At 45.3% G+C, this 13614-nt stretch overlaps 1 protein-coding gene across 1 annotated transcript; it reads right to left on the bottom strand.

Moving 5' to 3' along the window:
* Positions 1 to 1665: 1665 nt before the first annotated feature.
* On the bottom strand, positions 1666 to 13472 carry PPP1R16B (protein phosphatase 1 regulatory subunit 16B; the record flags this gene model as incomplete). The annotated part of the gene is made up of 9 exons (XM_010175609.1): positions 1666 to 2972; positions 3593 to 3761; positions 4487 to 4616; positions 5669 to 5744; positions 6101 to 6226; positions 8305 to 8429; positions 8750 to 8853; positions 11094 to 11239; positions 13402 to 13472. Coding segments are annotated over 9 exons (1469 nt in total), but the record flags the coding sequence as incomplete, so codon positions are not given.
* Positions 13473 to 13614: the final 142 nt, after the last annotated feature.

Genomic DNA, 13614 nt, shown 5'->3' with positions numbered 1-13614 from the left:
TTTCTTACACTGTGTCCAGAACTCTCATTAGGATGGATGTGGAGAGACAACCCCCATGATGACCACAGGAGAAGAGAGGCATCTGAAAGATCATCTCCCCCTGTTCAGTAATACCCAGGCTACACTTGGTGTCATCCCATAAGAATTTCCTTGAGATAATCAAAGACTCACTGTTAACCACACACAGATGCAGTAAAGTCTCTCCAGTTACCAAATCATCTTCTTTCTACTAGAGAACGACTTTTAAAATTCCTTAGGGTTAAATCAGGCACAAGAAACATTTTCTAGTCTTATATTTAGCATGTGTTTTTCAATACTGGAGGAAGCCCAACTTCTCTGTATGTTCCAAAACATACAAAGAAACTCTCTGCCTTTAACTGAACTGAGGTTAAAAAAAAAAATGAGATCAACTGCTACCATTTTCTAACTTGTTCCTAAAACTGGTGAGGGAAGAGAACTGTATCTTCAGAGTTCAAAAGAGTAAATCGTCAGCCTGGTAATAACCTCACAGGTCCAAAAGTTGTGCACAGCGTGATCATGGTGGTGACACACAGCCGCCTCTGCTGCCTCAAGGAGCTGAGAATGAGGAGCCCAAGGCCCTGTATCATAAAATATCCAGCTCCAATGATGGGCTGGATTTGATGGGGAGCAGAGGGTAGCACTTAACAGTCACTGGCAGCCTAAGTCAACTTTATATAGCCCAGAAAAAAGGAAAGGCTGTGAGGATTCCCACAGGGGAAACTGCATGTGTGAAGTGTAATACTGATGTCTAAGAGCCACCAGCTAAAAGGAAGATGGGTGGAAGTTGCATTTGCTGTTGCTTGGATGAAGCACAACTACGTGAGCTGGATTTAATCCACTGATGGCTTACAGAGACCCAAACAGGCTTATGTTTGGAATTTAAACTGCCTGAGAAAACACATGCACGCAGGCAAATAGTTACATGTGCAATAGCCCCTCTGTGCAGAAAAAGGGTTGAAGATTCAGTTACTTCTGTAGATACAGATACTTGTTAACTGCAGCCAGTTCCTCAGAGCTGTCTCCCATGGGATGCTCTCACGTCCCCCAGGTACGCAAAGCCAAACCCTCAGGTTACACCGTGCTGGTGTTTCTCAGGTCATCCGTCAGAGCTAACACAAACTACACACTAACACACTGGTGTTGGTGTGCCAACCGTGCTACGGCAGAGAGGCTTTGCCAAGCACCGCATGGCACCAGGCAGCTTCCTTATACATGGAGGCATTTAAGTCTTCTTCTGACAGCCACTAACCACTGCTGATGACTTCAGCACGGGAACTGGAAAAACAGACAGAAAAAAAAAATCTCCTGCCCTGCTGCAATGTTCAACTACCAAAGCAATGATTTAACAGTTATTTATCAGCCAAAGACTGCAGGTTAATGCAAGTGTCATAAGACCTAGAGAAATCAGAAATGCTTTCATAACATTTCTAGATTAGTGTCAGCAAGCCTTTCCTCCTCATCCCTCCCAAGCCCTGTGGTTCTGGAAATCCAGAAAAATCAGAACGCAAAGCATACTGCTCTTAGTATCTGTGTTAAGTGTACAGAGTAAACACACAGAATCAATAGGAAAAGTCTTTTCGCTTTTAACAAATTAAGAGTCTAAATAGTACAAATACGGTTTTTTAAATTACTTATTCCAATATAGACCTTTGTCAGTATTTTATTGCAGTAATTCTATTGCCAGGGCCCCTTATTGCAACATCAGTTTTAAAGCCTATTGAGTGAAGCCTGTTCCAGGAAAAGTTCTGCTTAAAACCTGATGGCAGTCTGCAGTCACGAGTTGACATGAGCAGAACAGGACCCAGCAACTAGTGCAGAGGTGTCGATGGTGAGCTGTTACGGCAAGGAGCTAACACCTTGCAAACTTCTCAAAGCAAGCGCAGCATCCATGCCTGCTTGTTGCTCAGGCCCTGTAAGTGCTGGATCCAGCTGCAGGGAAAACAGCTCTGTCCACTCTTGCAAACCCTGTGTGGGGGTTGAGCTCCCCTCCAGGATATATACATCACCCAAGAGTGAAAATCCAGGTCTGAACTGTCACCTTCCAGAAGCTTGGTGACTTACAGCATGAGGATCAGATGCAAAGATTTTAATTCAGATCCTTCCTTTGTTCCAAGGCATCTCATGACTTCCCAAGGATGGGGAGGCAGGGCACCATAACTTCTTCCCCAGAAAGCAAGACTAGGGTGACTTTCAGATCTTACTGATGCGCATCCCTTCCTCTCCTAAGAGCCTTGCTCCACCTGCATTGCTCATTCAACTGCAATGGAAGTAATAGGCAGGGTAAAGTACAATTCAAGATGAACAAGGCTGCTGCAGTCAGGATGTCCATAACGAAACGATCCCTTTGGAATGCAAACAACCTGGCTGCTGTGGTAGATCCAACCAGCCCACCCACCTCTTATTTCCTCTGGGGTGAGAAACAGATGAGACTAAGAAATTCTGCAGCACCCATGCACCTTCTCTTCCATTTCCTCCATGGGAGCTTTGAATTTCAAGAGGGGTGGATCACCACTGGACACTGTGTAATACACTGAGGTCCCATTGGAGCTGTAGGGAGAAGTCCTGGATGCAATTAGATGTGACTTGGCCTCACCCTCGTTCTCAGCAACTCCTCCCACGCCACTGCTGAAGTGGGTGCTGAGGAAAGGGTGATTGAGGAGCTTGGCTGCAGCTCGCTGCCGCTTAAGTTCGGAGAGCGTTTGATGGTTATGCTCCTTGTAGGCATCCCAGAACTGCTGCGTGTCAGGGAGCCCGGGGTTGCCGTAGGACAGCATGTGGCCCGGATTGCTGTCAGGGTCAGAGTGCATACTCCAAATGTCCCCATTGGAAAAGCTGTACTGGTAAGGGCTGGCAGAGTCCATGAGTCCATTCTGGAGGGGGATTTCGGAGTCACACTGGGTGCTTTTGTTTGCTAACTCCGGAAGGAGGGAAGAGTTCTCCAACACTGAGTTCTGCAACAAGAAAACATGAAAGAGCATCTTCCCCTGTCCCCCATAACACAGTTAATCCCTGTGACAACTTCCTAAGCGTGCTCACGCTCAGCCCTTCCACCAGACAGGTACTGCAGCACAAACATTGAATTCAACCACTAACAGGACCCTACAATGTCCTCCAACTAGGAGCTGGATCCTAGTAACATGGAATGTTAACTCAGAATGACTCATTTAAAAATAAATAAATAAATAAATATAAAAAGAGATAGATAAGCATATTAATATGACTTGACAATAACTGATTTAAAACCAAACAACTGCAAACCAAGATTATAATTATTTTGTGATCACCAGTTTGTTAGCTGTAAAGAGAAATGGAGGTGCTATTTTTTCTGAAATTCCTGGTTCACTAGGGCAATCTCTCAAAACTATTTATGCAGCTGTAAATCCAAACCAGTCTTTCCACTTGAGTGGGATATCCCAGTTTATACCAAATGAGAATTTGGTCTTTTGCTTACAACTGATGGATGAAGTTTATGAATTTTTCAGCCACTTTCCATCCCAGGGTACCCACTGCTATCGAACCTGCGCTACCAGCCCTCTTCAGTGACTCCCATAATACAGAAGAGATGCCTTACAGGGTCTGTATTCTCCTGGTCAGACCGAGTCTCCCCAATTTCTCCAATGAGACCTGAGTTTCTTCCTTCTTCTGCTGTCCCCAGTTGCTGCCAGACGATGGCCTCTTTCTCGCACTCCTTCCTGTAGAGGTTTGTTCGGTCGGAAAGGCTGGCCCTCCTCACCACCTTCCTGCAGGACAGGGAGAAAGGACATCGATGCTGTGAGCAGGACATGACATTTCCTCTTACCCTGTAGCTCTCCTCACCTCCTCCTCACGCTTCACAGCCTTCCCACTGGAATGGAATGGGAATTTAGCTTCCTGGCACCCAGGCAAAGCAAAGGCACTAGTGTGGATACTAAAAATGGGAAGAATTTTAAGGAGATTTAAAGTAGTACTGCAAATCTGCATTAGATCTCAGACACCTCACCTCATGGAGCTGCTCTGCAATCAGTGGAGTAAATGTAGAGGGAAAGGGCCCACGGGCTGTTTAGAGAGTTTTGTGGTCTGCAGGACTGTTTTGGTGTCTAGTAAATACCTTGTAAAGATCTGTGCAAACTGTGTCTGAGCACAGTACCTTGGCCATGAGATATATTATTGAGAAGCTCAAGTTAATCCATTTGAAGCACTGATTCTAATAAATTATCACCACTTGGTCCTCTGTTCAGAGCAGTTCTTAAACCACGACAGTGCAGAGCCACTTTCCCCCCTATGAAAAAAAAACTCTGTCTAGTGAAAGAACCACTCTTTAAAGGAGTTCTGCCTTCAACAACCAAAAGTCAGCTTCTGCCTTTCAGAGTTCATTCAGGAAGGACAGACAGGTTGTTCTCCACACACCGATCACAGGGTGCTCTACAACCACATCTGGGTGACCAAGCTAACACAGTCGGTGACCTGCAGGGAACAACACACTTACCCCCGGCTGCCAGTGCTGGAGGTCCTTCGACTCAGGGAGGATTTATGCCTCAGCTGAGACTTCATGATCACATCATGTTTGTGTTTCAACTCCAAAAGTAATACTTTGAATTCCTCCTCTTCACACAGATCTATGGCACACACAAACCAAGCCATTAATCAGATGGTTCCAATGTGGTACCATTAACATCATGATACTAACTGTGCCTTCCTAGTACATATAAATACCAATGCTAGGGGGAAGAGAAGGGAAATTTAAGCAGAATATGCTTAGGCACATTAATCTCTAAAAAAATTAGGGGAGGCAGAATCATTCAGACACCTAAACAGGAGCACAAAACAAGAGCTGCTGCTTGTGAATGGAGGCTTAGCTTTGTGATGATCCAGCTGTTCAGCTAGGCTTTGTCCCATCTCTGCAGCACACCTTGCCTTTACCCATGAAAGGGTGAGAGATATACTGACCACTGTCTCAATGCTTCAAGATGGGAGGAAAAGAAATTTCTGTAATTACCAGACTGCAGCTCCCCCGAATATAGCATTTTTACTTAAGCCACCAAAGCAAAAAAGAATATAGAAAAAAAGCAAAGCAGATCAGTGTAGAAGACAAGAACTTTCAGCCTTCAAAACAAGGATGCGCAGATTTTTCTATTAAGGCTCAGAAAAACTTTTGCCAAAAGAAAACGTGGCATAAGGTTAAAATACACATAGTCATATAGTAGCACTTTGGTATTTTTACTTCCAATCTGTTCCAAGACTGGTGTGTGCTTTCTTTTTCTTCTCCAACCCCTTGTAGCTTACCACAGTTCACTGCAGTAAAGCCAAGTTAGACACCCAAGTCTTAGGGCTGCACTCAACAGCTGCTCGGGTCCAAGACTACAATCTAAGAGCAGGGAGACTCCCAAGCACAGGTAGAGAGGGATAACATGAGTGGAAACACAGGAGAAAGACTTGGTGCTTGAGAAATTCCCTCTCCCTTGTTTTTATGAGCAGGAAGAAGCGTTTTCAGAAGTAACAAAGTAGGCACTTTAAAATTCAGTCCCAGTTACAGTAACTGCAACTTTGATTTTAAAGACACCTGAAAAATTAAGTTAATGCTTCTGAAAGCACCATGTGAAGACTCCAGCATGCTGAGTGAGAAAAGCTTTTCTTAGTGATCTCTTTTTTTTAAGCTCAGTCAACTCACCTATTGGCATCTCATCCAAAGATGTCCTGGCACTCAAACTAGCCCCATGGGACACAAGCAACTCAGCCATCTGCATCTAGAGGAAGGGAAAGAAAGCCAAGTTGATAGAGGTATTTTAGGCAGTCACTTTCATCCTCACAGTTGAAAAGTTCAAGTAAGGTAAGAAGCAATAGCACTCATGCTCAACTTGCCTCAAATTATTCTGGTACCTGTGTGATGTTAAACATTGTCCCTTCCATTCAACCACACAGATGTACTCTCCCTAAACTTTCTCAGCAACAGGTTCATTTTGTAGCCCCCAGGACCTCATCTGACACTGTCCAGAGAGTCCAGCCCTAGTACAGATCTCTTCCATTTGCACTGTACTCCACAATTTGCCCAGGCAGAAAGAAGTGTCACCCTCATATGTGACATTTGTAACAAAATCATTACCTGTCCCCAGAAAGCAGCAGCATGAAGGGGTTCCCAGCCATCCCAGTCCTTAACATCCAGGCTTGCCCCCTGGTCAAGAAGGACTTCAGCTGCATGCAGGTAACCATTGGCTGCGGCTATATGCAGCTAGGAGACAAGGAACAGAACATGAACCACTTGTAAGGACCATGAATGGTTTTTTACACCAAGTTCCAGTGGAATTTCTTGGATAATGTCTAAGTCTAGACCTGGACAGGCAGCACATCTCACATCTGGCAGATGCATTTCCATCAGGTCAGAAGCAGGTTGTTCCCGTTACTAAAACTCAGTATTAGCTGCATGTAATTCTCTTTGGAGAGGCAACAACTTAAATAACTTACATATAAGGGTTACAAAAATATCATTTTCACATTTTAAATCACAGATTCTTAAGTGTTTCCCAGTTGGCAGGGAAACAGCACCATCTAAATGTAAAGCTGCAGCAGAGAACATCATCCACTCTAAACTCTGCATTCCTCATGCCAGAAGAATGTCTCCTCTTTCCCACTTAAGAGCTGTGGATGTGATTTTTTGGATCAAATTTTCAGCTTGCTTTAGTCAGGCCCTCCTTCATGCAAGTGCATTTCCACTCACACTATAATTGTTTTCATCATTTGAAAATCAGAAACATTTAAATATTTGGCTACTTTTAGTTAAGGGAAGATGATTTTTCAGCTATTGGCTTCCAACTACAACCATCACTTTGGAGACATCAATAATAGTCTCCTTTAGTCCACCACAACACTTCATGTCTCTGAAGAGTTTCATAATTGCGGTCTGCTGTTTCATCTCTGAGCAAAACATTGACCTACGCACTAATCTGAAGGTGTGAATTCCACTCAGAGCTCATCCTATTTCAGCTGTGCTGAAAAGGAGAATGAAAGCTTTTTTTCAAAAGTTTCCATGTAGATTCTACCACACAAAGTTAAACATTCATCTGGAAATAAATTCTGATGCTTTCTGGCAATCCACTTAATTTCTACATAAATTTTATGGCACTAGGTCATACCCTCTAGAGGTCATAGGAATTAACAAGGAATCACTTGGGAGTGATATAAAAATGAAAGCCAAGAGGACTGCTCAAATTTATGTATAAAATCCTTGTTAAAGGGAAAAAAAGTGTTAAAAAAATAAGCTGCAATAAAAGCTTCAGTCATCCAAGTTTATTCTGGAGGGAGCCTGCCCTCCCCTTAGGCTTCTGGTATATGCTATAGGTGACAATTTAGATTAAGAAACCCGAATGCACTGCCATGGTCTGGCCATCAAACACAGGACACTGAGTGACCTGTATATCAGTTATGTCTGGATCCAAGCACCAAGTGACCAAGGTTCTATGAAAGGCCCAACACTTATGACAGCATTACTGAACTTTCCCTAAGTCAGGACTGTTGTAAACAAGAGTTTAAAAGATGTGTTTGCAGGTGAAAAAGAAGGGAACAGGACTGGGATTGCTCAGCCTTCTCTGTCTCAGCCCACTCAAATCAGATGCCAGCTTTCCTCATGCTGTACATTTGTCCTGAGTGCTCTCCCCTGCCCAGGGGCAGATGTCATCCTACGTGAATAAACACAGCACTCTATTGACTCTGTACGAGCCAGACACCACACCAAGCAGAAAGAAGAGGTGGCCAAAAGTCTCCAAAGTGCCCAACACCAGATCCTGCTCCCATGAAAACCAGAGGACTCTCACTTCTTCTCTGTGGGAGTCAGGTCAGATTAGTGAGAAGCAAGACATTACTGTGAGGTTGAGAAGCAAGACATTACTGGGAGGTCTTTCAGTCCCATTTCCCTGGAGGTCAGTGCAAGCACTACATTCAGCAACTCCTCATTGCAGGATTTCTTGCACCTCACTTTGGAAGCTGCTGGTGCCAGCCACTGTCAGACAGGACCCAGGAGCTCAGCAGCCTTGCTGCAGGACCTGAGCTGCGGGACAACTGACAGAGCTCACATGAACAAGGGATTTGCTTCAAACAGTGCAGGGTTAGACTCCAAGTTATGGCAGCTGGACTCATGGACAGAGCCTGTTCCTACGTGACAATAAACTAAAACAAGGAAAAAGACCAAAACAGCTTCCTCACTCCTCTCAGGGACTTGTCCGTGTGGATTTTGTGTAACTCCTGCCACAGGGCAGGTTTCATGACCTACGGGCTGAAGGAAGGCAAAAGTGAAGCTGCAGCAGTTTCACTCACCAGTGTAGCACCTTGGGCATCTGTCCTGTTCAGGTCTTGTCCAGTTGCAAGTATGTCATGAATGTCACAGATCATGACCTGCTCCGGAGCAGCCCGCATCTCATTGATCCTTTCCTGGGTAATTCCTGTTAAAATTCCAGTCACAGATAGAAGAGTTGGAAAGGGTCTTTGTCTCCACTGATTGAATAAAATTAGACTTAATAGTTCCTGGTTGATAAGACATCACATCCTTTTCAGAGGCCACACAGCTGAGGGGACTGACAGCTGTCCTTCACCCTCATCATTGTTTAGGAATCAGAGAAACTAGACAGAGTCAGGTTCCAAGAAATTATGCCAGGCAGCAGCTCTGCTTTTCTCCAGAGGCAAACCAAGAGCTGAGAAACAAGATAATTTTTAGTACGACATTGACCCATTTTTGTATTTCACATGAACTCAGTCTCCTTACCTTGATAGGCCATGCAAGTCTCAATGACATCCAGGGTGGGCTCATCTTCACAGAGGTCATACGGCATGTTGCCATCTGCATTTACTGCCAACAAGTCTGCTCCACTGCACGGAGAAAGTGGAATTACACAAGAAAGGACCTCAGACATCCTAGAGCAGACAGTGCCAAACACTGGGATAAATGCTTAGCAAAAACTCACTGAGGCTTAACAGTTGCCCAAATGTCACCAAGATTTGTGTGAGATCAGAGAGATTTGAAGCAAAGCCATGGAGCTATGAATGGGAAAGGTAAATTCCAGAAGTGGATGAAAGGCAGCACGCTACATCTCCTTCGTGGGCTGTCAGGCACACGAGCCACTGAGCCGTTCCTGTCCTCTCCTGATCCTGGCACTGGACAGACCAGCAGCTTCTCAATGATAGAAGTGATTTATTTGCTGAATTTCTGGATAACAACGCCAAGCAACTACCAGGTGCTTGTTATCTGGGCATCTGGCAGTCTTTCACTGAGAAACTTGCAAGGACCAGAAAAGTTGTGAAAGATATGGGAGCCTTCCAGCTAGCCAAGGGCATATTGGCAAAAACTAGTAATAAAGAATATTTAAAATATTCTTAAATATTTAAAATATTTAAAAATATCCTGTCAACTGATTAATTTTTCTTTCTGATTGTTCAAAACCACTTCTCTAAGTCTGCTCTGTATCAACTCCAGAAGGTTGCTCTTTGGAAGCAAAATTACCAGCTAAATTGATTACTGTCCCCATATTCCCACACAGCAGAAATTTTCCAGCACCTTCTGACCTGTGCCATTTTAGCTGGCTATTAAATAGTTCTCAGCTGAACTCTGATCTACCTTGACAGTTACCAGTCTTGAAAGGACAGCAGATGGTATCCACTTGCATTTAGGTTCCTGTTCTTTTATTTATTTGTTTCCTCTCCTGCCTGCACAGAGGAAACTACATCAAGACACGTATTTGCAAATGACCAGTGTTAGCTTTATCAGTAAATAAAAAGCAAGGAACTGGATATCTTTTGTGGGCTACTTCCTCTGATGGTCTCCAAGGGTTCCACATCCCACCACCAGTAACATTGCCTTCAGTGGCAGTGTTTAACCAGTCATTTGATATGGGAGATCTCCTGTAAAGGACAGCTTTGATTGTAGCAAACAAATTAAATCACTCCATTCCTCAAAAGTCCAGGGGAAAGGCTGTTTGCAAGCATGGGATGGTGACATTAGGCTACCAGAATCCAAATGTGCTGGCAACTCCTCAATACAGGGCAGCCTACAACAACTAGGGCCATAAGCTTCAGTTCCTCACCTTGCCACCCATCCCCATGGACTCCCTTATCTTCAGTTAAGAGTCTGGAATGCACTGTTATTCAACACATTTGCTTCATTTTTATGTCCCTCATCCAAAAAATTCCTAACCCAAGAGGGAACATCCTCCAAGAGACAATTGTTTGCATCCTCTGCTCCGTTTCCTTCAGTATATGGCCAAAGAAGAAGGGCCAAATTTTAAAATTTTGTCTCCCAGATGACAGCATCCCATCTCCCCGAGGGAGAAGCAGCGGGCACTGCTGTGCAGGGCAGCGTGTTAACACCCCCAAAGCACAGAGCCCTCTTCGTCCTCACTCCAGGAAATGCAGGAGAGGGCTCCATCCAGGACTATCTGCTCCAGACAGGATTCACAGCAGGTGCTTATTAAATCCTGCACATGGCACAGCTCAAAACACACCTGGCTTCCTCCTCCTTGCCAGCAAGCCTAGGAAAGACTTTGAGCTTTAGGGCCTTGGTAAAAATCAAGTGGAAGGTCCGGCGCAGGCACCCTGTGTCACCCCACAAACACATCTACTAAAGATGGAAGCTAACTGGTTACTAATTAAGAGCCAGTAAAACACGTCACCAAGTTCACCCAAGTATTTGAGCTAAACAAACATGCTGCTGTCCTACATCAGTGGCTCTTTGGCTGTGGCTGGAAGTTGTGTTTAAGGGCTTGAGGGTGGATCTTGCTGGCTGCTCCTGTTTCTACCCTTCCAACATGCACAAACACAGACATGAACACACCAGAATACAGGCAAAAAGTGACCAATTTTGGCTCAGTCTCCAGAAGCTTCATGAAACCGAGTCAAGTCACCTAGGGTTTTACTGTGTCTCCTCAGCCTTTCTGCTCTTCCTCCTCCACCCCATTTTGCCCCACGCAGGAAGGAGTCCCAAGAATAGCCTGAAAGCAGGGAACAATCACCACCGCTGCAGTCTTGCAAGGTACTAAGTAGTCTCGGTTTCCATCCACAGAAGCTGTGGATAGAATCAGACCTACACAAAAGGACAGATACAAAAAGCCACTTACTGCTGGATGAGGATCTTCACCAGGTTGATATGACCACACGTAGCTGCTGCATGCAACGGAGTCCACAGCTCATTGTCCTTCGCGTTGACGTTGGCCCCGTGGTTAAGAAGAAGCTTGACTATCTCTTCATAATTGTCTATGCAGCACTGGTGAGGAAGGGATTCAGACAGATTGGGTTTTTTAAACATGAGGGCTCACACCTGCTCAGTTCTACCTGGATGTGGAGACCTACTTTATCCTGAAATGTTTGGCAACAAGCATCTCCAGCAGAGTTAAACACTACATTGAGCACAAGCAGGTCAGAAAGGCAGTGTGCAGAACACCTGCACTGGACAGACTGAAGGTCACTGGTGTCATACAGGGCCTTCTGGTTTGGGGGTGGAAGCAGAAGGGAACAATAGCAAATATGCACACAGCCACTGGGTCTTCCATATTCAAAAGCAAACTGCAGAAATTCAAAGTAACTGGTATAACCACATACCAAGGGATGAGCTGACAAGCTGACCTTCCCTTTTCTTAGGGAGAATCCCACACACTGGCATGTCATGAGGAAAAGTCCTCCCAGCAGCTCATGCTACCTACCACAGTTATGTGAAGAGATGCCAGTTGAATTCCCAGAATTATGAGGTACTTCATGGGGCATCTTTCATTTCCTGAAAAAAAATCAGCATCCTCGATGCATTTAGATCACAACCCCAGAGGCAACTGCAAGAACGGCCTCAACCGCTTCCCCTTGGGGAAGGTGGAATTTGCTTTTTGATCCACCTTCTGCTCTCTTCTTGACATGAATGTGCATATGATAAAGACACTAAAATAAGATTAATTCTTGTGCAAGAAGCCTGTTCATGGTCTGTGCATTACCGCAGACTCAGGCGGGAGACTCACCGCTCAGCACTGCTGTATGGGCTTGTAATGGGGCTGAATTACACCCCACAACAAGCATCTTAGCAGCTGAGTGACAAGGACCTTTTATGTATTTCTATTTCTGTTTACCATTTGTGTCTGGAAGTGAAGTTAAAATCATGCCTGTCACACAGCCAAGTTATCACAGATGTAACTGCATCCTTCACTGGCAGCCACTGCTGATAGGCAACAGCGTTCACTTGGGAGCTTCTCTCTGCTCAGGGATTCAGTTAATTCTAATGGATGGAGAGTTCCCACCCCAACTCCCAAATACACCTTTACAATAACAGATCCTTCAGTGGGCAAGGTGGGATTCTCCATGGCTTCAATACCTTGTGGGGAAAGCAATGAGGCTGTCAGCCTTTCTCTGTGTGCAGAATAACATCTCTTTGGAGAGGTGGTGGTGGTGGTGGTAGTGGTGGGGATCTTTTATTCTGCTAGAAACCAGTTTACATTCTTAAGAAAACATCCAGCCAGCTTTGAACAGAGCAAGCGACTTGCAGAAGAATCCAAAATCCCAAGTCAGTGGGAGTATTTACAGCAGGGACTAAAGGCAAGAAAACCACGCGTCCCTGTTCCGCCCTCGCAGCGAGTGTGACAACCGTGCCACTGTTTTTTGCAGCGGTGGAGGAGGCAGCTGCTGGGCACAGTGAGTCCCCCAGGCCCTCTGCTCGCTGACTATCTCCTGATGCTTTCACACTGAAAATCAGGACTCACGAGGAGGGGTGGGGACAGGAGCTTTTGGAAAAAGAATAGAAAAACCCTTATGGGATCGGTGCAGAGGCTCTGAGGAAGGACACAGACTTACACACAACTACGGCAAGTCTGTATTTCACTGGTGATCAGCTGCTGCCACCTCACACAGAATTTGGGCTGCCCCTGAGCCCACAGAGAGCAGTGTCCAGCTCTGCAAACATCCCGTGCATCAGTTATCTAATCCAGGTTCAAAACTCGTGGGTTGCCAAAGTCTCTAAATTCGAGTTAATCTGCTATAAGAATTTACAGCCCAGCCCGGCCAAGATTAAAAGGTGGGAGAAATGTTGTTCATGTCTGAAATCCAGCCCCAACTGGTGTCCCTGCTGATGGCAGGGGGATTGGAACTAGATGATCTTTGGGGTCCCTTCCAATCCAAACCATTCTATGATTCTATGATTCTAATTCCTCAGCTCTTATTATCACTGAACAAAGTCTGGGATACAACAAGAGAAGGGTTTGATCTCAGTTTGCTTGCTCCCCAAGAACCAAGATCGCTGGCACAACATGGTGAAGTTTCACTGCTTTAACTGAGCAAAAAAATGAAATACAAGAGCACTCTCCGTTTACCCCGACAGGTCTGCTCAGCGGGCAGCGGGACAACGCGACAGCACAGAGCAGCAGGGAGCTGTGACCTCCTCCCATGCCTCACCTGATGCAGTGCAGTTAATCCATCTTCATTGCACAGGTCTGGGCTGATGTTGCTCTTCAGCAAGTAACACACTGTAAGGGAAGGAGACAGGAGAAAGGAGTCAGATCAGGCACCCTAACACACCTCTTGCTCTCAGCTAGCCCTGGCCAGTTCAAGCTAAAGGCAACTCACACCATCAGGGTGTTTGTGGTGGTTTCACTGGGCCAGCACTGG

This window comes from Antrostomus carolinensis, unplaced genomic scaffold (assembly GCF_000700745.2).
Source record: "Antrostomus carolinensis isolate BGI_N321 unplaced genomic scaffold, ASM70074v2 scaffold45899, whole genome shotgun sequence".
Taxonomy (NCBI): Eukaryota; Metazoa; Chordata; class Aves; order Caprimulgiformes; family Caprimulgidae; genus Antrostomus; species Antrostomus carolinensis.
This window is presented reverse-complemented; position numbering and strand designations above follow the sequence as displayed.